The sequence below is a fragment of the Amblyraja radiata genome, chromosome 6 (assembly GCF_010909765.2).
Source record: "Amblyraja radiata isolate CabotCenter1 chromosome 6, sAmbRad1.1.pri, whole genome shotgun sequence".
NCBI lineage: Eukaryota > Metazoa > Chordata > Chondrichthyes > Rajiformes > Rajidae > Amblyraja > Amblyraja radiata.
Window position 1 is genome coordinate 55787184 of NC_045961.1, and position 27223 is coordinate 55814406.

General features: G+C 42.0%; 1 protein-coding gene across 6 annotated transcripts in view; it reads left to right on the plus strand.

The window, feature by feature from the left end:
* The window catches only part of LOC116974451 (neurobeachin-like), a 395937-nt gene that overhangs the window by 104136 nt on the left and 264578 nt on the right, over positions 1–27223 (plus strand). For all 6 annotated transcript variants that reach the window (XM_033022898.1, XM_033022900.1, XM_033022902.1 and 3 more), the window contains 2 exons: positions 5668–5732; positions 8874–8982. In XM_033022898.1, coding sequence (XP_032878789.1) covers positions 5668–5732; positions 8874–8982 — 174 coding nt within the window. The remainder of the gene's footprint in view (positions 1–5667; positions 5733–8873; positions 8983–27223) is intronic.

Sequence of the window (27223 nt, forward strand, 5' to 3'; positions counted from 1 at the left end):
GAAGATTAACATATCAGAGTGATGGCAAGAGCAAAGTATGGAGGAGGGAAGGGACTGCCCAAGATCCAAAGCATACCACCTCATCTGTGAAACTCGGTGGTGGGGGTGTTATAGCCTGGGCATGTATGGCTGCTGAAGGTACTGGCTCACTTATCGTCATTGATGATACAACTGCTGATGGTAGTAGCATAATGAATTCCAAAGTGTATAGACACATCCTATCTGCTCAAGTTCAAACAAATGCCTCAAAATTCATTGGCCGGCAGTTCATTCTACAGCAAGACAATGATCCCAGACATACTGCTAAAGTAACAAAAGAGTTTTTCAAAGCTAAAAAATGGTAAATTCTTGAGTGGCCAAGTCAATCACCCGATTTGAATCCAATTGAGCATGCCTTTTATATGCTGAAGAGAAAACTGAAGGGGACAAGCCCCCAAAACAAGCATGACTGCAATACAGGCCTGGCAGAGCATCACCAGAGAAGACACCCAGCAACTGGTGATGTCCATGAATCGCAGACTTCAAGCAGTCATTGCATGCAAAGGACATGCAACAAAATACTAAACATGACTACTTTCGTTTACATGACATTGCTGTGTCCCAAACATTATGGTGCCCTGAAATGGTGGGACTATGTAGAAACACTGTTGTAATTTCTACATGGTGAAACCAAAATGTATATAAATACCCTTTAATAAAATATGACAATGTACAAATCTCAAATTGTGGAGTATAGAGGCAAATAAATAAATGATGGGTCTTTGTCCCAAACACTATGAAGGGCACTGTACATTTTTTTGATTGTGGGAGGGTAGTGCCTAGGATGGATTGAGCCCACCACTCTCTGCGGCCTTTTGCTTTCTTGTGACTCAAGAAGAGTCAAGAGTGTTTTATTGTCATATGGCCCGGACGGGACAATGAAATTCTTACTTGCTGCAGCACAACAGAATATGTGAATATGTAAAACATTGTACGTAACGGGGAAAAAAAAGAAAACGTTCAATAAATATTAAAAATTGTGCAAATAACAAATAATAATATAGTATTTTGCCGTTCAGTGCTCACAGCTTATTTGTTGTATTTAATAGCCTGATGGCTGTGGGAAAGAAGCTGTTCCTGAACCTGGACGTTACAGTTTTCAGGCTCTTGTACCTTCTTCCTGATGGCAGTGGTGAGATGAGTGTGTGGCCAGGATGATGTGGGTCCTTGATGATTTAGGCAGCCTTTTTGAGGCAGCGGCTACGATAGATCCCTTCGACGGTGGGGAAGTCAAAGCCGGTGATGGACTGGGTTGTGGTCACAACTTTTTGTAGTCTTTTTCGCTCCTGGACGTTCAAGTTGCCGAACCAGGCCACGATGCAACCAGTCAGAATGCTTGCTACCGTGCGCCTGTAGAAGTTTAGGAGAATCCTCTTCGATATGCCAAATCTCCGTAATCTTCTCATGAAGTAGAGTCGCTGATGTGCCTTCTTTACAATTGCATCGGTGTGTCCAGGAAAGATCTTCTGATATATGCACGCCCAGGAATTTAAAGTTATTGACCCTCTCCACCATCATCCCGTTGATATAAACAGGATTGTAGGTCCTCATCCTTCCCCTACCAAAGTCCACAATCAGTTCTTTGGTCTTACTGATGTTGAGAGCCAGGTTGTTGTGCTGGCACCATTTGGTCAGTCGGTCGATCTCACTTCTATACTCTGACTCGTCCCCATCTGTGATTCGTCCAACCCACAATGGTGTCGTCGGCAAACTTGATGATGGAGTTTGCACTATGACATGCTACGCAGACATGGGTATAGAGTGAGTAAAGCAGGGGGCTGAGCACGCAGCCTTGAGGTGGTCCCGCACTAATTGTTACTGAGGATGAAGTGTTTCCTCCAATTCGAACAGACTGTGGTCTGTGGATGAGGAAGTCGAGGATCCAATTGCAGAAGGATGCGCAGAGGCCCAGTTCCGTGAGCTTGGTATCCAGCTTGGAAGGGATGATGGTATTAAATGCTGAGCTGTAGTCTATAAACAACAGCCTGATGTAGGTGTTTTTATTGTCCAAGTGGTCCAGTGCGGAGTGGAGAGCCAGTGAAATTGCATCCTCCGTTGACCTGTTGTGGCGGTATGCGAACTGTAGTTGGTCGAGGTTCTTGTCGAGGTAGGAGTTGATGTGCACAATAACCAACCGCTCAAAGCACTTCATCACCACTGACGTTAGTGCCACTGGTCGATAGTCATTGAAGCACGTCTTCTTGTATTATTGATGCCCTTTTAAAGCAGGTAGGAACCTCGGACCTCAGAAGTGAGAGGTTGAAAATGTCTGCAAAAACTCCCGCCAGTTGGTCTGCACAGGTTTTGAGAACTCGTCCGGGTATACCATCAGGTCCAGGCGCTTTCCGAGGGTTCACCCCCCTTAACAAAATTCCTCAGAAACACTATAAAAAACATACTGTCGGGTTGCATCACAGCTTGGTTTGGGAACAGTTCTGTCCAAGACCACAGGAAATTGCCGAGAGTTATAGATGTATTCTACTCTGTCATAAAGGCTAGACTTACTACACTTCATCTACACTTCATAGTTCTTCATAAAAGTAGCCAACAGAATCAAAGAATTGTCCTATCCTAGTTATTCCTTCTTCCCTTGCTTCTGACCAGTGCTTTGTTTCATTGTGAAACAATCTTTACCTGCTCTTTTTAATTTAGCTTGTATCAATGTGCATTTTGTGGGTAATATTTATTAGCTCTAATTTACATGAGGGTCAAATATATGAAGCAATGTAAGTTTGTCTGCTTGGGGTCTTTCAGTTTCATTGCAAGAAGCCTTGTCAGTTGTCACTTAGGATTGCATGGCCAATATCTGAATGAAGATTGTCAGATTTAATTCTGAGCAACTCAATCATATTTTGCTGTTCTTGCACTCTGACAGACTGTATGTTAACTATACAATATACCATTCAAAGTAAGCATGTTCATGTCAAACACATTTTGTAGGTTGGAAAGAACACTACTGTCTGTCCTAGCTGCGATATGTGTGCCAAAGCTGTATAACAAGTTATATTAAATCTGTTACACTGTGAAGGGACTTGGTCTATATATTAAGATAACTTGGTTGTTATGTTTATGATTAATAAAGTAATCACAGCCACTGGCACTATAAACACTGAAGATTAATGCAGATTGGAACTGTGTAAAGACACTCAAACATCATATCTATATACTTTTAAAACTGTGTGTGTGTGGGTGTATGTCATTTTGATTTTGCCTTTGATTTTGCCTTTGTTTCTCCGCGGAAACCAGACGCAAAAGCGCCGAGATTTTTACCATTTTGCTAGCGAATTTGCTTTTACATTCGCAAATCCACTCCTCATAAAATGTAGTCATTTTTCTGTACACATTTTTTTATAAAATCCTTCACCCCCCACTCAGTCATTTTTTCGCCTCCCGATGGCCACCTTCTCATTGCGTGCCCCGCGCGACCATAATGGCTGCTGCCGCCCGGCTCTCCTCTACCTCCCCCCCGGCCCAGCTCTGTCATGCTGGCTGAAGCCACAGATCAGCTGGTCCAAATCGCAAACGCGCGTTGCGGCAACAGACCCAACGGATCTGCACTTGGTCTAGTATCTATTAAAAGTGTGTGTGTGTTTTTCATGTGAAACGTATATCCTCGAAATCCAGCCGCAAACACGCAGAGAATGTTACCATTTCGGTAGGCATTTAACTTATGAGTTCAGAAATCCACTCCTCTCTAGATTTTGTTCCTTATTTCCCCAGATTCCGAATAAAATTGTTCACAAAACATCAAAAGATTTTAAAAATCAAGCTGCTGCATTAGCCAAAGTGCCACCTCACAGATGTCCAATCACAATGGATCTCATTTACATATATGACATCACAATGGGACAGGTGAGGGAGATTGGAACCTTCACTTGGTCCCACTAAAATCAAGCTTCTGCATGAGTCACAGCGCCATCTCACAGATGTCTAATCACAATGGGACAGGGGTGGGAGATCTCTCCCCCTCCCTCCCTCCCTTTCACAATGCCTTTGCACCTGGCCCAACTGGCCCCGCCCAGCTCTGCCCCCTGTGGTTAGTGGGTGGTTAGTGTGTGTGTGACGCGGCAGGCTGCTCCCCTGAATTCCATAGAGCTGCCGACAGCTTTCGTGCATGAGACGCACACGCTTCATTTCCAGAACATTCTGAATGCGTGACGCACGGTTGCATTTCGCTCTCTCTCTCCCCATCTCTCTCTCTCTCTCTCCCCCATCTCTCTCTCTCTCCCCCTCCCCCTCCCCCTCCCCCCCTCCCTCCCCCTCTCTCTCTCCCCCTCCCCTTTCCTCTCCCCCACCCCCCTGCCCTCCCTTCCCCCCACCTCTGCCCCTCTTCCCCCAGCCCCCCTCTCTCCCTTCCCCTCTCTCTGTCCCATCTCTCTCACCCCTCCTCCCCTCCACCCCCCTCTCCCAAAACTTTGACCATCTTTTCAAGAATTCCCAAGTTATAATCTCCTCTGCAAAGGATTCCTACTCACCATCCAAAATGTGTCTCCTTTGAATGTAACTGAGGTCCATTATCACAACTTTTCTCCATGTTTTGAAAGGTCAAGCACGATACTAGTTCCACCTTGTCTTGTAGAGTGGTTTATCATTTTATCTCTCTATTTCTCTGGTATTGTCAGATTGCCTATATAAATCTTGACATATTTACAATTTTTTGTTGCGAGGAGCACGTCATTGTTATGGGGCCCATCACTATTCTCTATTCTTCCTACACATTCTGCCTTCCTCTATGATCAAAATTCTGATACCCATTTTCTTTTCTGTACTCTTCAACTCTATTATTATGTATAAATATGGAACTGCAGATGCAGGTTTACCAAGAAAAGACAAACTGTTAGAGTGACTCACTGGGCAGGCAGCATCCCTGGAGAACATGGATAGATGACATGTACATTCAAAGGGGATGAATTTTGGTTTTGGATGATTAGTGATGGATCTTTTGCAGATAAGATTATAACTTGGAAATTCCTGGAAAGATGGTCACAGGCTTGAGAGACAATTTCAAATTTCTTCAGACAGGTCCCGACCTGAAACTTCACCTATCCATGTTCCCCAGGGGTGCTGCCTGACCAGCTGAGTTACTTCAGCATTTTGTGTCTTTCAATAATTATTATTATTGCGTTTGCTGAGCTTTCACCATGCAAGGTTGGCGTATACTGTAGGTTGAAATTTTGGAGGATAAGACAGTTAAGAGAACAAACAAATACCCACCGTTAGTAGAAACGAGGAACTGCAGATGCTGCTTTATACCAAAGATAGAGGACAAAGCGCTGGAATAATTCAGCAGGTCAGGCAGCATCTCTGGCAAAAAAGGATGGGTGGCGATTCAGACTGAAAGTAGGGAGTGGGGGTAGGGGGTGGCTAAATACCTGCCTAAGTTTAATTAATTGATGGAAGAGTTATAAGGTAATTGATCAACAATATTTAGACTCAACACCCAGTGGAAATTGCTGCCTGAAAGGGTAATTAAGGAACAATGACCTGCAAGCCTTTGAACAAAGAACTGGGAAATGTGGGGTTAACCTAAAGTTCATTATTGGCCACGATGTGCACCTTCTGTAATATAATTACTACGATTCTAGTCGGCATTATCCAGTAATGTTATATTATGGTCTATTTTTCCAGGAATGGCAGAATTCTATTCAGAAGAATGCAGGACTGGCATTTATTGAGCTCATTAATGAAGGAAGGTAACAACATTTTTACGCCATTGTTTAGCTAAACACGGAGCCTTAAAGGCATGCACTGTTCTAAAGGGAAATAGTCTTTATTTTCAGCCATCTGCCAATGATTAATTCCATTTTTATTGTGGTAGAATTATACATACTTCAATTATTGAGTTTAAAATAACTGCAACTTTATTAGCAGCATCCAAGCATATACATCAACTTAAGACTTAACACTTAATTTTTAACAAAACACTGAAATAAGCAATCAATATTGATATATGTTTGTTTGTGGGCAACTAATGAAACAGCAGGGAAGTTTCATTGAAGGATAACGGAAATTTAACATGTAAACCCATCTGCTGCTCCATCTGTTAAAGGAATATGTATTGTGTATTTTATAGTCGAGAGTTCTCAGTACATTAAAGCAACATCAGATTGGTACAAGAGCTGTCCGGCATGCTGCAGTCATAACTAATGTTCTTAAGCCATGTTTGCATTAGCTGTGATTTTATGAACTATTATTGTGGTGTAGATCTGATATGACATGTACTTTGTTTTTGATTGGAATATATTCTGAAATTATGTTCTGCATAAATACCATGGGAAATAGTGGGACAAAAGTGTAAACAAATTATATGGAAAATGATTATCTATTGCTAAAATATTCATTTGTTTAATTTTTAAATGCTGTTTTCCTGGATCAGTAGGAAAAATTATAAACTTTAAAATTTGTGAAGACACATTTCATGAATTTATAACAACCTGGTCTTATCGATACTGCAGAATAGGGAGGCAAAGAGCACAATTGTTTATATCTTCAGTTTTAACATGTTTGGGACATGATTCATTCATATAATCAGTGGTATATTTTTATAGTTACTATCTCATAGATTGGTGTTTTAAAATAATTTCTCGAATAATATTTTGCTGCATTCATATTTTAAGATTGATTGGAAACAAAGTAAACTAACAATTCTAACTGCAGAGAAAGCATCTAAACGCTGGAAATACATCATGGGTTAAGAATTTAATTGTGCAGTTGTCTACAATTAACAGGGCATAAACTACTGATGAATGTGCTGAGGTTTAAGTGCACTGTGGGATGGCTAGAAATTATGAACAGGATCATTACAGGAATAAAAATGCACCTTCATAATTAGAACAAAGCACATTTAATGGTGTGTAAAATTACACATAATCTTCACATAGGAATAAAGTCAGAATGCGATTATTGAAAGATTGTTGGAATGAAAATAGATTTAGCAAATGATGCATAGCATACTATCTAATGGGATTGTTTTTAAGTAACAGTTAAGGTTTGTGTGGGGCAGAGACCACCAACAAGTCCATTGTGTTCATGCAATCAAGCGTTTATTTGAGCACACATGCAAAGGAGCACTTTCGGTTTACTGAAGTCTGTTAAGTTAATAAATGGTAAAGGCAGTTTTGGTATCGATGAGAGAGGGGGAAACGCAACAATTGATACAGACACATTCCATGTATGGTTGTTAATGTCTTCCCATTGGCTTTAGAGAATCCCTCCCTCTCTAGAGAGTCCCTCCCTCTATTCCATTATCAACCATTGTCCCTCGTCTTCATTATTCCTATCTCTTCCTCAGGTTCCAGAGCTCAACCTGTTTACATCTAACGCTGCTAAGGCCCATGTTATTCACTCAATGCTATAATTCCTGTTGGTCCTGTGTGTCAGCAACCTGCAGATTATGCTGTTTCCCTCACAGGTTATTGAAACTCAGTTTTCTAGCGTGCAGTTTGACGCATTTAGCAAGTGGTCAGATTTTCTTTGCTGTTCATTATTGAATTACACCAGAGCACAGCATAACTCAATTGTTCTAATGTGCTTCGAAAATAACACTTTTATCTTCTGCTATCTATGTCAGTGGGTGTTACATCAATGGAATGCTGATTTTGAACAATGTACAGTGTTGATAATGAAACAAACAATGTTTTAGTTTTTGATCGATGATTAAGTTGTGATTCAGTGATCTTTATGTCAAAATTATATGTTAATAGAACATAGAAATGTACAGCACCGCAATAGGCCCTTCAGTCCACAATGTCTGCGCCGAACATGACGCCAAGATAAAACACACCTCATCTATCTGCACATCATGCCCCTCCATTCCCTGCATATCCATGTGCCTATCTAAAATCCTCTTAAACACCATTATTGTATCTGCCTCCACCATATTTTGCGCCAAAAAAACGTGCTGGAGGAACTTAGCGTGTCAGGCAGCATCTGTAAAGTGAATGGACAGGTGATGTTTCAAGTCAGCACCCTTTACTGTTGTTGCTTTAGCTCCTTTCCAAGATTTCTGCAAATGGTTATGGGGTGATCTGATAGAGGTGTATAAAATCATGAGAGGAATAGATCTGGCAGACACAGAGTCTTGCCCAGAGTAAGGGAATCAAAAACCAGAGGACATAGATTTAAGGTGAAGAGGGAAAAGATTTAATAGGAATCTGAACGGTAACTTTTTCACACAAAGGGTGGTGGGTGAATGAAACATGCTTCCAAAGGCAGGGACCATCGCAATGTTTAAGAAACAATTAGACAGGTACATGGATAGGACAGGTTTAGAGGGATATGGGCTAAACACAGGCAGATGGGACTAGTGTAGATGGGATATGTTTGTTGATGTGAGCAAGTTAGGCCGAAGGGCCTGTTTCCTCTCATAACATATTCCAGGCACCCACCACTCTGTAAAAAATAAACTTGTCCTGCACAACTCCTTTAAACTTTGCCCCTCTCACCTTAAGGCTATGCCCTTTAGCCTTTGAAATTTCCGATCTGGGGAAAAAGGTTCTGGCTGTCGTCCCTATCTGTGCCTCCTACACCGGCCAACATGTCTCATCTACATTAATCCCACGCCTGCATTTGGCCCATATCCCTCTAAACCTATCCTATTTTAAGAATATCATATTTTAAGTGTTATTTTAAGAACACATAACTGCTGTTTTACAGCAAAGGTAATCCTCATTGACACTGCACCAAACTATATCGTGAGTTTTATGAATTTTTGTGTGGAGGCAATTTGGTTTTAAGCAGGTGTGCGCCGAATGTCTTTCCAATCATCAAACAAAGTAGCATTTGTGAAGCATATTGGACAAAAGGAAGATTTATGATGCTCTTTTGTTTTTAAGGTTACTGTGTCATGCAATGAAGGACCACATAGTGAGAGTGGCAAACGAGGCAGAGTTCATTTTGAACAGACAGCGAGCAGAAGATGTACATAAGCATGCAGAATTTGAGGTAGGTTTTCTGCTTCAGCTCAATCGTCACAGAAATGACAAAGAAAAGGCATAACAATTAATTTAGCATGAGTAGCATATTTTTATTTGTATTAATAATTGAAATCTAATCCAAAAATATTGGTCACAAAATTAGTGAGTTTTATATTATTATCTTACCCAAAAATCTATACAACATTTGGTATTCAATTCTTGTCTGATAATGTGATGCAAATAAAATAAAATATTTCTATATTCTGTAAGATTAAAATCTGATAAAATTCTTAAATCAATAGTTGTAAGAAATCATAATATTTCAAATGTATGGTAGCTTAATTTTTGCAGCAATTCACATAGAATTGTCTTTGAGTAGTTCAGAGTGCTGTATATGGAGTGATTGCCAATAGCAGTCAAAATGGCAATCTCATTGGTACTTAATCTGTTTGTCAGTGTGTGAAAACTTGCAAGCAATATTTGAAAGCAAATATTTTGCGCCAAAAAAACGTGCTGGAGGAACTTAGGGTGTCAGGCAGCATCTGTAAAGTGAATGGACAGGTGATGTTTCAGGTCAGCACCCTTTACTGTTGTTGCTTTAGCTCCTTTCCAAGATTTCTGCAAATGGTTATGGGGTGATCTGTTAGAGGTGTATAAAATCATGAGAGGAATAGATCTGGCAGACACAGAGTCTTGCCCAGAGTAAGGGAATCAAATACCAGAGGACATAGATTTAAGGTGAAGAGGGAAAAGATTTAATAGGAATCTGAACGGTAACTTTTTCACACAAAGGGTGGTGGGTGAATGAAACATGCTTCCAAAGGCAGGGACCATCGCAATGTTTAAGAAACAATTAGACAGGTACATGGATAGGACAGGTTTAGAGGGATATGGGCTAAACACAGGCTGATGGGACTAGTGTAAATGGGATATGTTTGTTGATGTGAGCAAGTTAGGCCGAAGGGCCTGTTTCCCCGCTGCATGAATATGATTTCTATGGTTACTAGCAAAGCACTAACTTGGATGTTAAATTTATATTAAGTTCTCGGGTCGAGAGTCATCTGAGCAAAAACGAATGTTGATAAAAAATAATACTGTCGAATCTATTTGTAACTATTACTAAAGACTAACTCCTGGCTTTCTGTATGTAAAAGACAAAAGACTGACCAAATGCTGTCTTTACCATTATTTCTGAAGCTAGGAAGTTCTGATGGAAAGGAAATGCATTATTTCAAATACTGGAAATATGAAATAAAACAGAAAATACAAGAAATTATTCATGAAGGCCATACATAATTTATGATATGATAATATTATTTTGGGATTGGAAGGACACAGGGTTATAATTTCAATGTACTTGCATCAGAACAAGTAGGCGTTCAAACAGAAAGATTGCAATTTTATTATTCCACTGGATTCCTTCTGTAAAAATGTTCTGTACTGTGCCAGATGTCCTTGTGAAGCTGGTGCATATCGTATTGTAATGGAAATCTGCCTGCTTTCCCAACATGGTAAATAGTGTGATGCAGTAACTTTATTGCAGCAGCTTTTAAAAGAAAACAATTATCCTTCCCATATCTGTCCCACCGCCAATGTCTTCTCCCCAGATAAACACCAAGTGCTGGAGTAACTCAGTGGGTCAGGCAGTATCTCTGGAAGAAAGGAGACTGAAGAAAGGTTCTGACCCGAAATGTCAACTATTCCTATTCTCTGGAGATGCTGTCTACCGCTGAATTACTCCAGCATTTGCAGTTCCTTCCTACACTCCTTCTCCCCACCGTACCCCACCAGACAGAAAGATTTTTAACCTCGGTTGTTTCCCCTCAGTGTAATTTAATTTTCATTTTTATTATTGCAAAAGTCAAATTGCTTGTATCTTGATTGGTATTTGAGAGATGTTTTAGACATAATTCTTTTTTGTGTTTGTTGTGTTATGGGGGGTTGGGTGGAAATTTTACTTTGCCAGACGGAATTGGCCAATTGACTGCTCTTGTGTGAAATAGAGTGAATGAGATAGTCATTACTATTGATCATATTATCTACCATCCTTTTCATCATTATTTTTCTCCTATAAAGAAATATACATGGTTGGAAAATAGAGTGATGGTGCATTTGAACAAACTCCAACTAGCTGTCATTGCTGTTTTATTTTCTAAATTAATGAATTACTGAATTAATACTGGGCAGAAAAGAAAATGTTGATGGTGAGCTGCATGATGAACACAGATGAGCAAAAGCTTTATCATCGCGTTTGTACAGAGCATTTTGGAGGTGCAATTAGAATTTTAGGGAGATGTTTTGATAGTTTAGTTCTTTGTCAACCAAAGTCATGACCAACAGTGATGGAGTGGTTAAATTCAATGACAAGCAAACAGACCAGAATTCTAGAGCATTGATACACAACACTGTTGGGCTGAAGGAAATTATGGTTATGTTTATTACTGTCATGCATACCGAGATATAGTGAAAAGCTTTGTTCTGCAGGCTACCCATCAGATCAGATATAAGTTATAAATGTAACCAAGTCAAACTCAAGTACAATCGGTAGAGCAAACGGAAAGATACAGAGTACAGGATATTATCTGTATTGTGAATCCTTAAAGGCTTCAGTGTCTGAAGTTTAAAAAAGATTGAAGTTTGTTGAGAAACAATGCCAAATTTCCTATTGATTCTATCTATCTTTTAATTTGACCAGGGAAGGCATGTAATTGTCTTGTGCAGATTTAAATCTGAGTGAAGTAAACACAAAAAATGACAGAAATACTTAGCAGGTCAGGCAATGTCTAAGGAAAGAGAAACAGCTATTGTATCGGCTTGATTATCCGATGCTCCCAGGAGGTCGTGGAGAAGCCGGGCGAGGGGTCCCCGCAGCTGCACTCTGGGTCGCCGCTGCGGCACTATCAGGCAAGAACCCGGTGGCTGGCGAGGTTGGAAGAGGTCGGGCTGGCGGTCAAGGAGAGCTCCGGCAGTCAAAGTCTGGGGAGGGGCCGGCGGTCAAGGTTGGACCACCGGTCGAGATCTAGGAAGGTCCAGGAAGGGGCCGGCGGTGGAGGATGGACTGACGGTCGAGGTCAGGCAGGCGGTCGAGATCGAAGACGGGCCCGGAGGTCGAGGTGGTTGTGTCGCCGGTTGAGGAGAGCGTTGGCGGTCGAGAGTGCCAGCGGTCGAGGATAGTGTCGATGGTCAAGGATGACGATGTCGCTGGCGGTTAAGGACGTGGTGGAAGGTGGGCACTGGGGGTCTAGGCAGTGGCGGACTGGCCAGGGTGTCAGCTTGCCCGATCGCAAGTGGGCCCCTGATGAAGTGGGCCCCCCTTTGTCTCCTGGCAACCAATATTTTTAGACCCAGTCCACCACTGGGTCTAGGTCACGGGCACCGGTGGTTGAGGACAGGTTGGTGGAGGGTGCCAGAGATCGGACGAACCGCTGAGAACAAAGGGGAACCCGGCGTGGGGGGGCGCTGTTGAGAACAAAGAGGACGCATTGGGGACTAAATGGAATACTTTGTAACTTTCTCGGCGTCCTATATGTGGCGACTCTTTGCATACTTTGAATAAAGAATCGCACTGTGACATGAGACGTGATAATAAAGTATTCATTCATTCAAGTTTTTCTAGCAGACATATTTTATGTTCACAGAAGGGAAAGAGTAATGAAGTAAGTAAGTATCCTTTATTGTCATTCAAACTGTCTCCAGTTTGAACGAAATTGCATACCTTGCAGTCATATCAGAAAAGAAAATAACAGAACACACAATTAACACAGTTTAACATCCGCCACAGTGAGTCTACCAGGCACCTCCTCACTGTGATGGAAGGCAAAGTCTTAAAGTCTTTGTCTCTCCTTCCTTGTTCTCCCTCTGCTTTGAGGCGATCCAGGCTTTCGATGCTGGGCCCCCCGCGGGGTGATGGTATGTCCCGCAGCCGAATCCGAGCTCCGCGAACGGGCCGGTTCAAACTCCGCGGCCCAGTGCGGTCGAAGCTGCCACCCTCCAGTCGAGCGGACGAAGCTGTTGTTGCAGGAGCTCCAGAGAATCGGTCACCAACCTGGGACCTGCGAGCTCCCAACGTTGTCGTCTATTGGGCCCGCGGCCGAAGCCTCTGAGGCTCCGAAGTCGGGTGCCGCCGCAGCGCCACCACAGCCCCGAAGTCGGACAGCTTCGCGATGGTAAGTATTGGCTCTGCCTCCAGAGCCTCGAGATCGGTCCCAGTTGGAGGCCACCAGCTCTGCAAGTAGGCCTCAGCACAGACGGAGACGGGGATACGACAAAGAAAAAGGTCGCATCCCCCCGAAGGAAGAGACTAAAAACAATCTCCCACCCCCCACACATACACAACTAAAAATAAACTAAAACATACATCTAACAAGACAAAAGAAAAAAAAAGAAAAAGGAAAGGACAGACAGACTGCAGGTGAGCCGCAGCTGCTTGGGCAGCGCCGCCACTTCCAGAAGACACATGGAACTGCAGATGCCAATTTTCAAAAAAAGACAGAAAGTGCTGAAGTAACTCTGTGGGTAGGCAGCGTCTCTGGAAATATGTATAGGTGATTCCTGATTCCAGTCTGAAGAAGAGCCCTGATCCGAAACATCACCTACCCATATACTCAAGGGATGCTGCCTGACCCATGGAGTTACTACAGCACTTGCTGTCTTTAAAAAAAAAAAAAATTATATCTGTAATAAGATGAAGGGCCAAAAAAACGGCCCTCCAACAATGGTTGGAGAGGACAACTAGAACGGTGGTAGTATGTATTCTGCCGCAGTTTTTTACGCTGCAGACGCACCCGAACCACCTCGGACTCACAGACATGTGGCTGGAGCAGCTGCTTTGAGAAGAGTAGCCGTAGTCTGTCTGGACATGAGCTGGCGAACCAAGAGTGGGATCACGTGGAGTGTTGCGGAGATTGAGAAGATCCAAAAACACATCAGACCCGGCCCTGCTGGACCTCCATGAGCTCCTTTGCACTGTGGACAGCTCGCTCAGGGGGTACTACGGACAGCTGGTGATGTGCCTAAAATCCCATTCCTTTGCAAAGTCCTTGAAACGCTGACTTATGAATTGGCCACCATTGTCAGACATGAGGGTTTGAGGTACCCCATGGACCGAAAAATGCCTCGCAAGTTTCTTGACGACCAACACAGCAGAAGCTGTGGGGAGCAGATCGATCACAAACCAACCCGGACCAATCCGGTAAGAGTCAGTCAAGTCACGGCAAGTCAGGAACTGTGTACTGCAAAAGGGGCTCTTTCTGTTGATGTGGAGCCATGCTGTTGCACACAGCGCAGGACTGCACCCTCTGGCGTATATAATCTGACATGGCAGACCAGAAAAACATGCTCTTTGCTCGTTGCACCGTAGCTTCAAAACCAGGATGACCTCCCTGTATGGCGTCAAAGTACTTCTGCTGGAGTGAAGCCGGGATCACTGCCTTATGGCCCTTTTTGATAACCCCGCCTTCAATGGCCTTCGTCTCAGAGAGAAAAGTAAGGCCGAACAGCAAGCGGAAGCGAATGCTGATTGCCAGGCCATCCGTGATTGGTGACCGAGGCGAGCATCTGCAAGGTGGCATCTTCTGCCGTACGAACCACCAAAGTATCCAGATGTGAAGGATGAGTGAAATCAATTGCCATGACGTCAAACGTGTCTATTTCTGATATGTGCTGGAGGCGTGGGTTCGAATCACATTTCTGACACCATGTGCAAAGTACTTATGATACAGAGTCATTGTATATCATAATAAGTACTCAAGGCCGGCCTTAGGAGGTGCAGGGCCCAATTGGGAAAATGTTTCATAGAAATATAAATAAATAATTATAAATGAGTCACATGTCGTGAGTAACATGGCAATTCGGGGGAGAATTCCTTTCACAGCGTGTGGGGAGTCTAGCCAGGGCTAAAGTTGCGGTGAGGGAAGGAGCGTTGAGAAGGAGAGGGTCGGGGTTCATGCCAGTAACTCGTCCATCACCGCTGCCGCGGCACTCCGGGCGCCACCACATTGTGGCCGGGGAGGGAAGCAGCTCGCGTGGCTACGAGCGGCCTCCATCACCAGACAGCGGAACCGACTGCCATCTCAGCGCCTTCTGCCGGCCCGCTCACCTCTGGCAGTGCTCTCCGTCTGACCAATGAGGGGACCAGCTCAAGAGCAAAGATCATAGAGCGGAGTGGGTCAGCGGGTGATGGATAATATCACAGCGGGCGGTGGAGCTTACCCAGCGCGAACACGGGAACTCGCACTGACATATGGAGTAAGCTCCACCACCCGCTGTCCTGTTATCCATCGCCCGCTGACCCGCTCTTGAGCTGGATGATCCCCGGCCGACCCCCTCCTTCTCAACCCTCCTGCCCTCCCCGCAACTTTACCCCTGGACAGACTACCCGCACTTGCAATGTTACAAAATTTTGAGATTTTAAAAATCAAGTCTGCAATTTATCCTATCAGATAGAGCATAAAAAGAAGTTTAATTTGACACCTAATTCACTTTCATATCTTCAGTATTAAAAAAAAGTTATGGCCATTTTCATACTCGGAAATTAGCATCTTGTTCCCTAATGCTTTTCCATTGACTTAACACAAAACCTGTGATCGAGGACAGTCAAAAGCCCATAACTTTCTTAAAAATTAAGAGAACTGAATGAAATTTTCAGTTATTATGGATTGAAGCATTCTGAAACAAATATAAAACACTGCTTGGATGACCTGAAATTAAAGCATATAATTAGTTAATTACCTAATTGTAGCTAATTACAAAATTGATCGTTGTGACGGAAATAGTAATAAACAACCAGACTGCCTTGAAAATTCATAAATGTGATATTTTCAAGATCAGAACATTAATATTATTGTATTATATGCTGTAAGCCCGTAACAGATAGGTAAATAAATTACAATTTCTAGTATAGACCAGGTCTTTATGGAGAAGATCAGTTGCGAGTTGGTACTTTGGCATACCATAATCAGTAGCATCATCATACTCCTCAGTAACCAATAACAACTCTGTACACCTTGTTTTTCCTCAACTTTTCAATTTTGGCATTGTAAACTACAAGTTTTTGCTCTTCAAACCACGCATGCCATGCTTTTCTGCCCACTACTTTCCTATTAAGAATGTCCTGTAGATTCAATTTCTTAAGAAAAGGATAATTTTAAAAGATAGCCTAAGTATCTAAATAACAAACTAATCCCATTCGCACAAGAATTCACAATATAATATGATTTTTAAATCTCACTGTCATGAATTTATATGCCAGATGGAAGGAATTTAATGTTTAATTCCCATAAATTAATCTAGAAACATCCACTGAAAATAATCAAAATTATTTTTTGCACAATACATGCGGCTAAAACTGTTGTGTATATTTAACATGCCATTTCTTAGCGCTAACGGCAGGTACTCGGGAAACGTGGTAACTCGTGTTGAAAATTGTCCCCAAGTAAAATATACTCGGGATGTAAAAATTTAATACTTTTTAACACGTAGTCATACCGTAGTAACTCATGAGTTTACCGTAGTAGGACCTGGTGTCCTATGTCACTATTGTATGTTCATGATGGAAATAAGAATACTCTGTATATTTATTACCTTTGTAGTTTTATTTAATCCTCCCATAATTTCTGAGTTCCATTTCACAATATCTATCAGACATACAAAATGTTGCAAGGTAATATCTTGCCCAAACTCAGTTGTTTCTTTCTATCTCAATAAATATAACAAAATATGCCATTGTTTCAGCCACGTTATGACAAAATATAGAATGTAGGTTATTTGTTATCAGAAATCCCATCCCGATTATCCTCGCACCAATAAATCTGAATAATAAAAATTATAATAAAAACCCAATTATACATAGCACAATTAGAACATGGAAACAAATAAAACAGAATCTAAAATTAAGAAACCTATCTCTCTCAATACCAATAACCAATAACCCATCGTTTAAACCATCAATTATAGACAAATCATTTATACAATGGGAAAGAATGGGAATCAAAACGCTCGAAGATCTGTATGAAGTGGGAAAATTACTATCATTTCAACAACTACAACTGAAATATAATTTGAAAAATAACCAATATTTTAAATATCTTCAAATTTGTGATTATTTGAAAAAATACACAAAAGACTATCATAATATGCCTTCCGACTTACTGGATGAAGCAATGAAGACAAAGGCGGAATCAGCTAACTTAATATCGTACTTATATAATATCATTTTAAACATAGAAATACCCACAACAGATGGAATTAGAAGAGACTGGGAACAAGAATTAGCTATAAAAATTTCAAAAGAGAGCTGGGATAATCATTTACTACAGGTGCATAAATGCTCGATCAATGTACGACATACGCTTATCCAATTCAAAACATTACATAGACTATATTATTCAAAAACTAAATTAAATAAAATCTTTCCTAATGTTTCACCAATCTGTGATAAATGTCTGTGTCAAGAAGCTACCATAGCGCACTCTTTTGTTTTTTGTACAAAAATCCAAAAATTCTGGCATGGAATATTTGATATTTTTTCAAAATTAATTAAAATAAAACTGGTACCAAAACCAGAATGGATCATTTTTGGGATATCGGAAGGTATCCCTGAATTAAATGTGTATCAGAAGAATTTACTCAATTACGGGCTAATAATGGGAAAAAAGCTCATACTTAAATTCTGCAAAAATGCGCCCACACCAACAATAAAAATGTGGACATCAAATATGTTTGAAACATTACATCTGGAAGAGATGAGATTCCTCTTAGCAGGTAAAGCAAACCAATTCCAAAAGACGTGGTCTACGTTTATGGACCTATTACAAGCATGAGGTGCAATAGTAATTTTTAAAATAAATAAATAAATAAATGGTATCAGGACCTGGCATTGGGAGGTAAAACAACAAAAACAGACTTGGTTGGTAGTCTTTCTGCGGAGTTTAATGTTATAATAGAGCGATTGTCCTTACTTTCTTTTTCTTTCTTTTCTAGGGTCTACTTTCTTACTTTACTTCCTTCTCTAACTTCTTTTCTAAGGGGCTTTCTTTTCCCAACACTCTCTTGCACTTCACAACTCTTGCGCACCTTCTTTACTTTCCTTACTTCTATCTTTTTCTTAAAGCTTTAAAAAAAAAAATGAAGCGGTACAAAAAATGTATTAAGATATATGTGTTGTGTGTTATTGTAATTTACCGTACTTCTAATAAAAATAATTTAAAAAAAAATAAAAAAAGAGATCCCATCCCAGAAACAACAGTGCTTAAAGAACATTTGTTTTACTAATTTACGAGCATGTACCATAGGTTGATCCATATCCAACAAAAAGTTGTGATAATTGCATAAAATGTGTTATTGTCTAAGAAATTTGGTGTCGAATAATAATCCATCTCAGTACTCATTTAGGCAAGTCCCAAGCTATAGATGCTTTTCCCCCACCCCCAATCCCCCTCGCCCGATCTTCATTGAACCTACCATTTGATTAATCTTTTACTCAGCTGCTGTAACATTTCCTTCCTATCAAAATCTCTGTGTAGCATCTCTGTCCCTATCTTCCAATTACCACTTTGAAATAAAAAACAACTTTCGACTTTCGATTTTCGACTTAAAAATTTTGCAGCAGGATCGCTATATAAATGCAAATATATGGCATTTTATCCTAGCATCCCCCCCCTTTTCACCACACAAACTTGAAGCGTTTACATTTGGAGAAGTTCGATATCAACAGCGAGTTACGAGGTTAGATTGAAACACCTGTCAGAGGGCTAAGAAACAATCTTGAGTTGACGGCGTATTGTTTTAAGTGAGCATTTTGCAGTGACCTCACCTTATATTCTGGTTAAATATTCTTTCCACGGAAATCTCCTATTTCACTTTGAAATTATATCAGTAACCACCTTAATGTTTGTGCATTTAGTACCGGGTATGCTTGAAACAATTTATTGTAATGTACTGTATCTTCAAAAAAAATTACATCAACCAGGTGTGAAAATTACGCTGAATCGAACGATGATTGAAAATGCGTTGGAATCGACTAATCGCGATCCTGCTTCGAAATGCTTAAGTCGAAAGTTGTATTTTATTTCAAAGTGGGAATTTGAAGATAGGGACAGAGATACTACACAGAGATTTTAAGTTCTTGGGTGAACTCGCACAGTGGGACAGAGCTTGAGGCAGCATCTATGGAGCGAAGGAAATAGCCGGGTCTGAAGAAGGGTTTCGACCCGAAACGTTGCATATTTCCTTCGCTCCATAGATGCTGCCTCACCCGCTAAGTTTCTCCAGCATTTTTGTCTACCGCAAAACGTCAATGATTCCGGGAATGCCGAGAGAGCTACAGAGAGAGGTGGGGAATGGGAGAGAGAGAGGGAGGGAGAGAGCGAAAGACAGAGACACAACGTGGGTCGGTAGGTAAATTGAATGACTAACCTGCTGCAGACCAAGAATCTCACCAAGAAGAAGTCCTCATTCATGATGGTGAGTTTTAAGAAATTCTCAATGTGTCATTAATGCATCAATCTACATTCCTCAGTAAATGTAATTATGTTTGGAAGAAGTGTTAATGACGGCGCGTGAATTGGAACGCAGCGTCATTAATACTTCTAAAACACAGTTACATTTACTGAGGAATGTGAATCGATGCATTGATGGCGCATTGGATAACTACTTGTTAACTACTGGCTGTTCACAAGTGGCCGTACAGGGCTTGTTATCCATGTAAGTTTTGTAAAAAAATCCGTATGGCGAATGTTTTTTTTTAATCTTTATTTAACAAAGCGAATTTGTATTTCCATATGAAATACGGAAAATTAACGCGGGGCCCCCCTTGGGCGCGGGGCCCAATTTGGAAAAATCGGTCCTGCAAGTATTTTCATTTGTATACATACAGAGACCATCGAGATGAGTACTATAGGCTCCGAATCGTAAGTTAAAACTAAAAAACAACATGGCTGCCCTCATGCCACAAGGTGACGGTGGTGTGGAATACCTCACATGCATTATGGATCAGGTCATCAGCAGCAAAACCAGACACGGATCAAATCAGCAATACTATTTGGTCTACAGTTTCATCCACCTTCCCTCTTATTAGAACATGGAACAGTACAGCACAAGAACAGGCCCTTCAGCCCACAATGTCTGTGCCGAACATGATGCCAAGACAAAGTATTTTCTGCTTGCACATAATCCATATATAAAAAAGTGAAAACGGGTGTTTAGAAATTTTTGTAAAGTAATTAAAAATAAATAACTGAAATATCACATTTACATAAGTATTCAGACCCTTTACTCAGTACTTTGTTGAGGCACTTTTGGAAGTGATTACAGCCTCAAGTCTTCTTGGGATTAACGCTACAAGCTTGGCACACCTGTATTTGGGTAATTTCTCCCATTCTTCTCTGCAGATCCTCTCAAGCTCTGACAGATTGGATGGGGAGCCTCGATGCACAGCTATTTTCAGGTCCCTACAGAGATGTTCGATCGGGTTCAAGTCGGGGCTCTGGCTGGGCCACTCAATAACATTCACAGACTTGTCATGAAGCCACTCCTGCGTTGTCTTGGCTGTGTGCTTAGAGTCGTTGTCCTGTTAGAAGGTGTATCTCAGCCCCAGTCTGAGGTCCTGAATGCCCTGGAGCAGGTTTTCATCAAGGATCTCTCTGTAATTTGCTCTGTTCATCTTTCCCTCGATCCTGACTAGTCAATAGACAATAGACAATAGGTGAACGAGTAGGCCATTCGGCCCTTCGAGCCAGCACCACCATTCAATGTGATCATGGCTGATCATCCCCAATCAGTACTCCGTTCCTGCCTTCTCCTCCACCGCCCTCTGAGGCATAGAATTGCACTGACTCACAACTCTCTGTGAGAAAAAGTGTTTCCTCGTCTCCATGCTAAATGGCTTACCCCTTATACTTAAACTGTGGCCCCTGGTTCTGGACTCCCCCAATATCGGGAACATGTTTCCTGCCTCTAGCGTGTTATAGACATAGACATAGACATAGAAAATAGGTGCAGGAGTAAGCCATTCGGCCCTTCGACACTGCACCGCCATTCAATATGATCATGGCTGATCATCCAACTCAGTATCCTGTACCTGCCTTCTCTCCATACCTCCTGATCCCTTTAGCCACAAGGGCAACATCTAACTCCCTCTTAAATATAGCCAATGAACTGGCCTCAACTACCTTCTGTGGCAGAAAGTTCCAGAGACTCACCACTCTCTGTGTGTCCAAACGCTTAATAATCTTATATGTTTCAATAAGATGCCCTCTCATCCTTCTGAACTTCAGAGTATACAAGCCCAGCCGCTCCATTCTCTCAGTGTATGACAGTCAATCCCGGGAATTATGACATCCATCCCGGGAATTAACCTTGCAAACCTACGCTGCACTCCCTCAATAGCAAGAATGTCCTTCCTCTAATTAGGGGACCAAAACTCCACACAAAAGTCCAGGTGTGGTCTCACTAGGGCCCTATACAACTGCAGAAGGACTTCTTTGCTCCTATACTCAACTCCTCTTGTTATAAAGGCCAACTTGTCTCCCAGTTCCTGCCGCTGAAAAACATCCCCACAGCATGATGCTGCCACCCCAATGCTTCACGTAGGTATGGTATTGGCCAGGTGATGAGCGATGCCTGGTTTCCTCCAGACGTGACACTTGACATTCAGGCCTAAGGGTTCATTCTTGGTTTCATCAGACCAGAGAATCTTGTTTAGGTGCCTTTTGGTAAACTCCAAGCGGGCTGTCATGTGCCTTTTACTGAGGACTGGCTTCCGTCTGGCCACTCTACCGTAAAAGCCTGATTGGTGGAGTGCTACAGATATAGTTGTCCTTCTGGAAGTATCTCCCATCTCCACAGAGGAACTCTGGAGCTCTGTCAGAGTGACCATCGGGTTCTTGGTCACCTCCCTGACCAAGCCCCTTCTCCCCCGATTGCTCAGTTTGGCCGGGCAGCCAGCTCTATGAAGAATCCTGGTGGTTTCAAAGTTCTTCCATTTAAGAATGACGGAGGCCACTGTGCTCTTCGGGACCTGCAATGCTGCAGAAATTGTTTTATACCCTTCCCCAGATCTGTGTCTCGACACAATCCTGTCTCGGAGGTCTACGGACAATTCCTTCGTCTTCATGACTTGGTTTTTGCTCTGACATGCACTGTCAACTGTGGGTCCTTATATAGACAGGTTTGTACCTTTCCAAAACATGTACAATCAATTTAATTTACCACTGGTGGACTCCAATCAAGTTGTAGAAACATTTCAAGGATAATCAATGGAAACAAGATGCACTGAAGCTCAATTTTGAGTGTCATAGCAAAGGGTCTGAATATTTATGTAAATGTGATATTTCAGTTATTTCTTTTTAATTACTTTGCAAACATTTCTAAACACCTGTTTTCCCTTTTTTATTATGAGGTATTGTGTAGATTGATGATAATTTAAAAAAAATTGAATCCATTCTAGAATAAGGCTGTAACGTAACAAAATGTGGAAAAAGTGAAGGGGTCTGAATACTTTCTGAATGCACTGTATATTCCACCATGCAATTGCAATAGATTGGAAAGGTCCTAACAAATTGGAATCTTTTTCTCATCTCTGAATCACTCTACTATTTGTTTGTCAAAGATATCGGAGATGTACCTGGCGGATGAGAGGAGAATTTGGCATGTCAGTTTTGATGAAGTTCTTATCTGGTCACAACAGCTTCCTTAAGCTTAACGCTTGACGCCCTGGCTTTATGATCTTTCCCTTGGCCAGTAAGGTGCACAACTTAGAGATAGTAGTTGCCACCAAGATAAATATAATCTTTACTTCATTTATCAAAAATTTGTCAGCAAGCTCTTGACAAATTGAAGATGTCTGTTGCAACTTTACAATTAGATGTCAAATGAAAGATTTTAGAAACAAGATAAAAATTTACTCGTGATCAATCTGTGCATGGGTGCAGTTTGGCAGCCTAGAATGGATAAATAGTATAAAATGTATCGGTTTGGTGTATTGTAGCCTATGATAGTATTAGATTGAATTTTCTGTTATTCAAAGAAAATTATTTCTTACAGGATCTGACAGAACATGATATAAAATGGACAGATTCAATTATCTTGCAGTGTCTGTTAGCAAATGAAATTCTGGACATTAACATTATTCCTAAACAATGCTTTCTCAAACCTGTCTTGCCGAATATAAGATTTAAGTTAAGATGTTTCCATTAGTAAGATGTTTGTATATCATAAATCAATAAACAAGGTTTCATAAAAATGTCCACTGGACACAGAATTATAATTAGAAGCGAGAGTAAACTTAAAAAAGAAAATCAATTTCATATATATAGAGAAACCCTTCCTCCAGACCAGTGTCCCTCTGTGTTTCTCCCCCATCCCACATCACACAGCAGTCCCCTTGAGACCCTACTCTTGATCCAGGTGCTGATCCAAGGCTCCTGTCACTTGCTACCCAGCACTCTGCTCACTGATGCTACAAGAATTTTTCATGGAGCTGGAGAGGAACTCAGAACTTTCGGAGCAGGGAGACTGCGTGAGGATGGTGGTGAGCAAAGGGTCAGAGATGTGGGCTGCCCAGTGAAGTGAAGGAAGGGAGCAAAGTTGCAGGATGCAAGGAAGAGGGAGAGTAAGGGTTGGAGACTGTGGAACCGGGCGAAGTTGCTGGCAAGTAGGCACTGATGGAGAAGTGAATCAGGGACAGGGCGAATTGTGTGCAAGAGGAGAGCGGGGTAAAGTGAAGAGGAGGAGATAATAGACAAATGCATTGCTGAGCCAGCTATCAGGCTCCTTCGTTTGTATTCTTGTGAGTGCTCTAATGGCCATGCAGCAGATCCGTCTCTCCACTTCTCACCTTAGGGGAATTCATGCGCTGGCAATTTCCAAAACTTAGTCCGAGACTTGTTACCTCAGCATCCTCACAGACAGTCAAGAGTGTTTTATTGTCATATGTCCCAAATAGAACAATGACATTCTTACTTGCTGCAGCACAGCAGAATATGTAATCTTAATAAAGAATATAACAAAACTCAAAGTTTGCGAACCAGGCCACGATGGAACCAGTCAATATGCTCGCTACTATGCACCTGTAGAAGTTCAAGAGAATCCTCATTGACATACCGAATCTCCATAACCTTCTCAGGAAGTAAGGCGCTGATGTGCTTTCTTTATCATTGCATCAGTGCTGGGTCCATGAAAGATCGTTGGAAATTTGAAGTTTTTGACTCTCCACCATCGTCCCATTGATGTAAACATGATTGCGGGTCCTCAACCTTACTCTTCCAAAGTCCACAATCAGTTCTTTGGTTTTGCTGATATTGAGAGCCAGGTTGTCGGGCTGTCACCATTTGGCCCGTCGGTCGATCTCACTTCTATACTCTGACTCATCACCATCTGTAATTCGTCCCACAACGGTGATGTCGTCGGCGAACTCAAAAATGAAGTTCGCACTATGTCCGGCTACACAGTCACGAGTATAGAGTGAGTAGAGCAGGGGGCTGAGCACGCAGCCTTGAGGTGCTCCCATACTGATTATCACCGAGGATGAAATGTTTCTGCCAATTCGAACAGACTGTGGTCTGTGGATGAGGAAGTCGAGGATCCAATTGCAGAGGGATGTGCAGAGACTCAGTTCCGTGAGTTTCGTAACCAGCTTTTGGTTTTAATTCAAAAAATGTATTCAATTATTAAAAAATAATATTACACTACAATAAAACAAACCAGATCCAACCACCATAATACAATGCAAACAAATATCCTTAATAAACTACTGTACAATTATCTTACACTCCTTGTCAAGAATGCCTGAACTAAACCAGCTTTTTTTTTTTTTTTTTTTTAATCAAAAATATTTATTCAAATATTAAAATTGTATTTACAATACAATAAAACAAAACACCACCATAATGCAAGATCAACAATTATGCTAATCAATTGCTAAACAACTATATTACAATCCTTGTCAAGGATACATTCAACCTCCCTCGGTGCCCAGCGGTCGCGGAACTCCCTCAGGGTGCCCGTAGACAGGGCGTATTCCCTTTCCATCCGCACCATCCCTTTCCATCCGCACCACCCTTTCCATCCGCACCCGAACTAAACCAGCTTGGAGGGGATGATGGTATTGAACGCAGAGCTGTAGTCTATAAATAACAGCCTGATGTAAGTGTTTTTATTGTCCAAGTGGTCCAGTGCGGAGTGGGGAGTCAGTGAGGTCGCATCCTCCATGGACCTATTGTGACGGTAGGCGAACTGCAGTGGGTCGAGGTTCGTATTGAGGTAGGAATTGATATGCCCCATAACCAACCTTTCAAAGCACATCATCACCGCGGACGTTAGTGCCAAAGGTCGATAGTCATTGAGGCAAGTCACCTTACTCTTCTTGGGCACCGGCATTATTGATGCCCTCTTAAGCAGATGGGAACCTCAGACTTCAGCAGTGCAAGGTTGAAAATGTCTGTTAGAAGCCCGGCCAGTTGGTCTGCACAGGTTTTGAGAACTCGACCGGGTATACCATCAGGTCCAGGCGCTTTCCGATGGTTCACCCCCCCTGATGGACCTTCTGACGTTGGCCTCTGTGACTGTGACTGTAATACCATCCGGGCGTATGGGGGCTCGGGAAGGCACATCAGTGTTCTTCCAATCAAAGCATGCGTAGAACGCATTGAGCTCGTCAGGGAGTGATGCTTCGATGTCGCTTGAACTGCCTCCTGCTTTTGCATTGTAGGAGGTGATGGCATCCTATTCCCAATAGGAGATTGTTAGTTTCCTGAAAATAAAATGTTCTCGAAAAAAAAACACGACCATTGGTTTAATGTGAATAATCTTGGAGGCAAGTAATCACTACTGGAATCCCCACCACACCTCGAGGGGAAAAAAGCAGCTCTCAGCTGAAGGCCAATGTCCAACTGAAAGCTTGTGAACTAGCAGTGGATCGGGTGTCTCAACCCGAAACGTCACCTATTCCTTTTCTCCAGAGATGCTGCCTGACCAGCTGTTACTCCAGCTTTTTGTGTCCAGCTTGTGATCTAAATAGGATAGTGGGTGAGTGTATGGGAAGGTCAGCTGATAAGCATAACACACACAGATTCTTCTCATAGTGTTGAGAATTTCATTGTTCTATGTCAGGACATGTCAATACAACACACTTGACTTGAAGGGAATCCATGAAAGGAGAGGCAGTCAGGATCTACTCAAACAAACACATGGACGAAGGCCTTGGCTTTTGCTCTGAGCTTATAATGAATCACAAGAAGCTACCAGACAAAAAGGTCCTACAAATAGTTAAGACAGTATTTTGCCCTTCATTGCCAGGGGTTGGAATTTATAAATAGGAAGGTTTTGCTGCAATTGTACAGAGATTTGGTGAGATCTCCCCTGGAACACTCTGTACAGTTTTATTTCCCTTACCTAAAAATTATAGAGTCACATTGGAATCAGTACAAAAGAGATTCACCAGATTAATTCCTGGGATGAGAGGATTGACCAGGAATCAACCAGCAGATTCACCAGGATATTTCCTTGGACTTGCTGTACTTTGGTTATAGTGGGTTGGGACTTTTATCTTTAGTGCCTAGGGGGCTGAGGGGTGACGTTGGTGCATAGGAGGCTGAGGGATGACCTTGTTGGTGCCTAGGGGGCTGAGGGGTGACCTTATTGAAGTACAAAATCATGAGGGACATGGATAAAGTGAACGCCCAGAGTCGTTTTCCTGTGGTAGAAGTTTCTACAACTAGAGGGCATAGACTTAAAGTGAGAGGACGGAAGCAGGCTATTCAGCCCACCTTGTCCATGCCGACCAAGTTAGCATACTGAGCTAGTCCCATCTGCCCATGTCCTCCAAAATCTTTCCTATCCATCCTCTGTCCAAATATCTTTAGAAAGCCATAATTGTATCTATTCAACTCTATAGATTCCTCTGGCAGCTCATTCTAAGTGTGGCCTACCATCTGAGTGAAAATGTTGCCCCTGCGGTCCCTCGTAAATCTCTCCTCTCTCATCTTAAGCCAATGCCCTCTGGTTTCAGAATCCTCAACTCTGGGAAAACAAATGTAAGAATTCACTTTATCTATGCCTGTCGTCATCAATAAGGTCACCCCTTAGCTCCCTACGCACCAAAGAAAAAAGCCCTAGCCTATCCAAGCTCTCCCGAAAAATTCAAGAAAAATCTAGGTAACATCCTGGTGAATCTTTTCTGCACCTTTCCAAATTCGTGACATCCTTCCTATAGCTGGGCGACTGGATCTTGCCACAATATTCCATGTGTGGTCTCACCAACAACTTGTACAGCT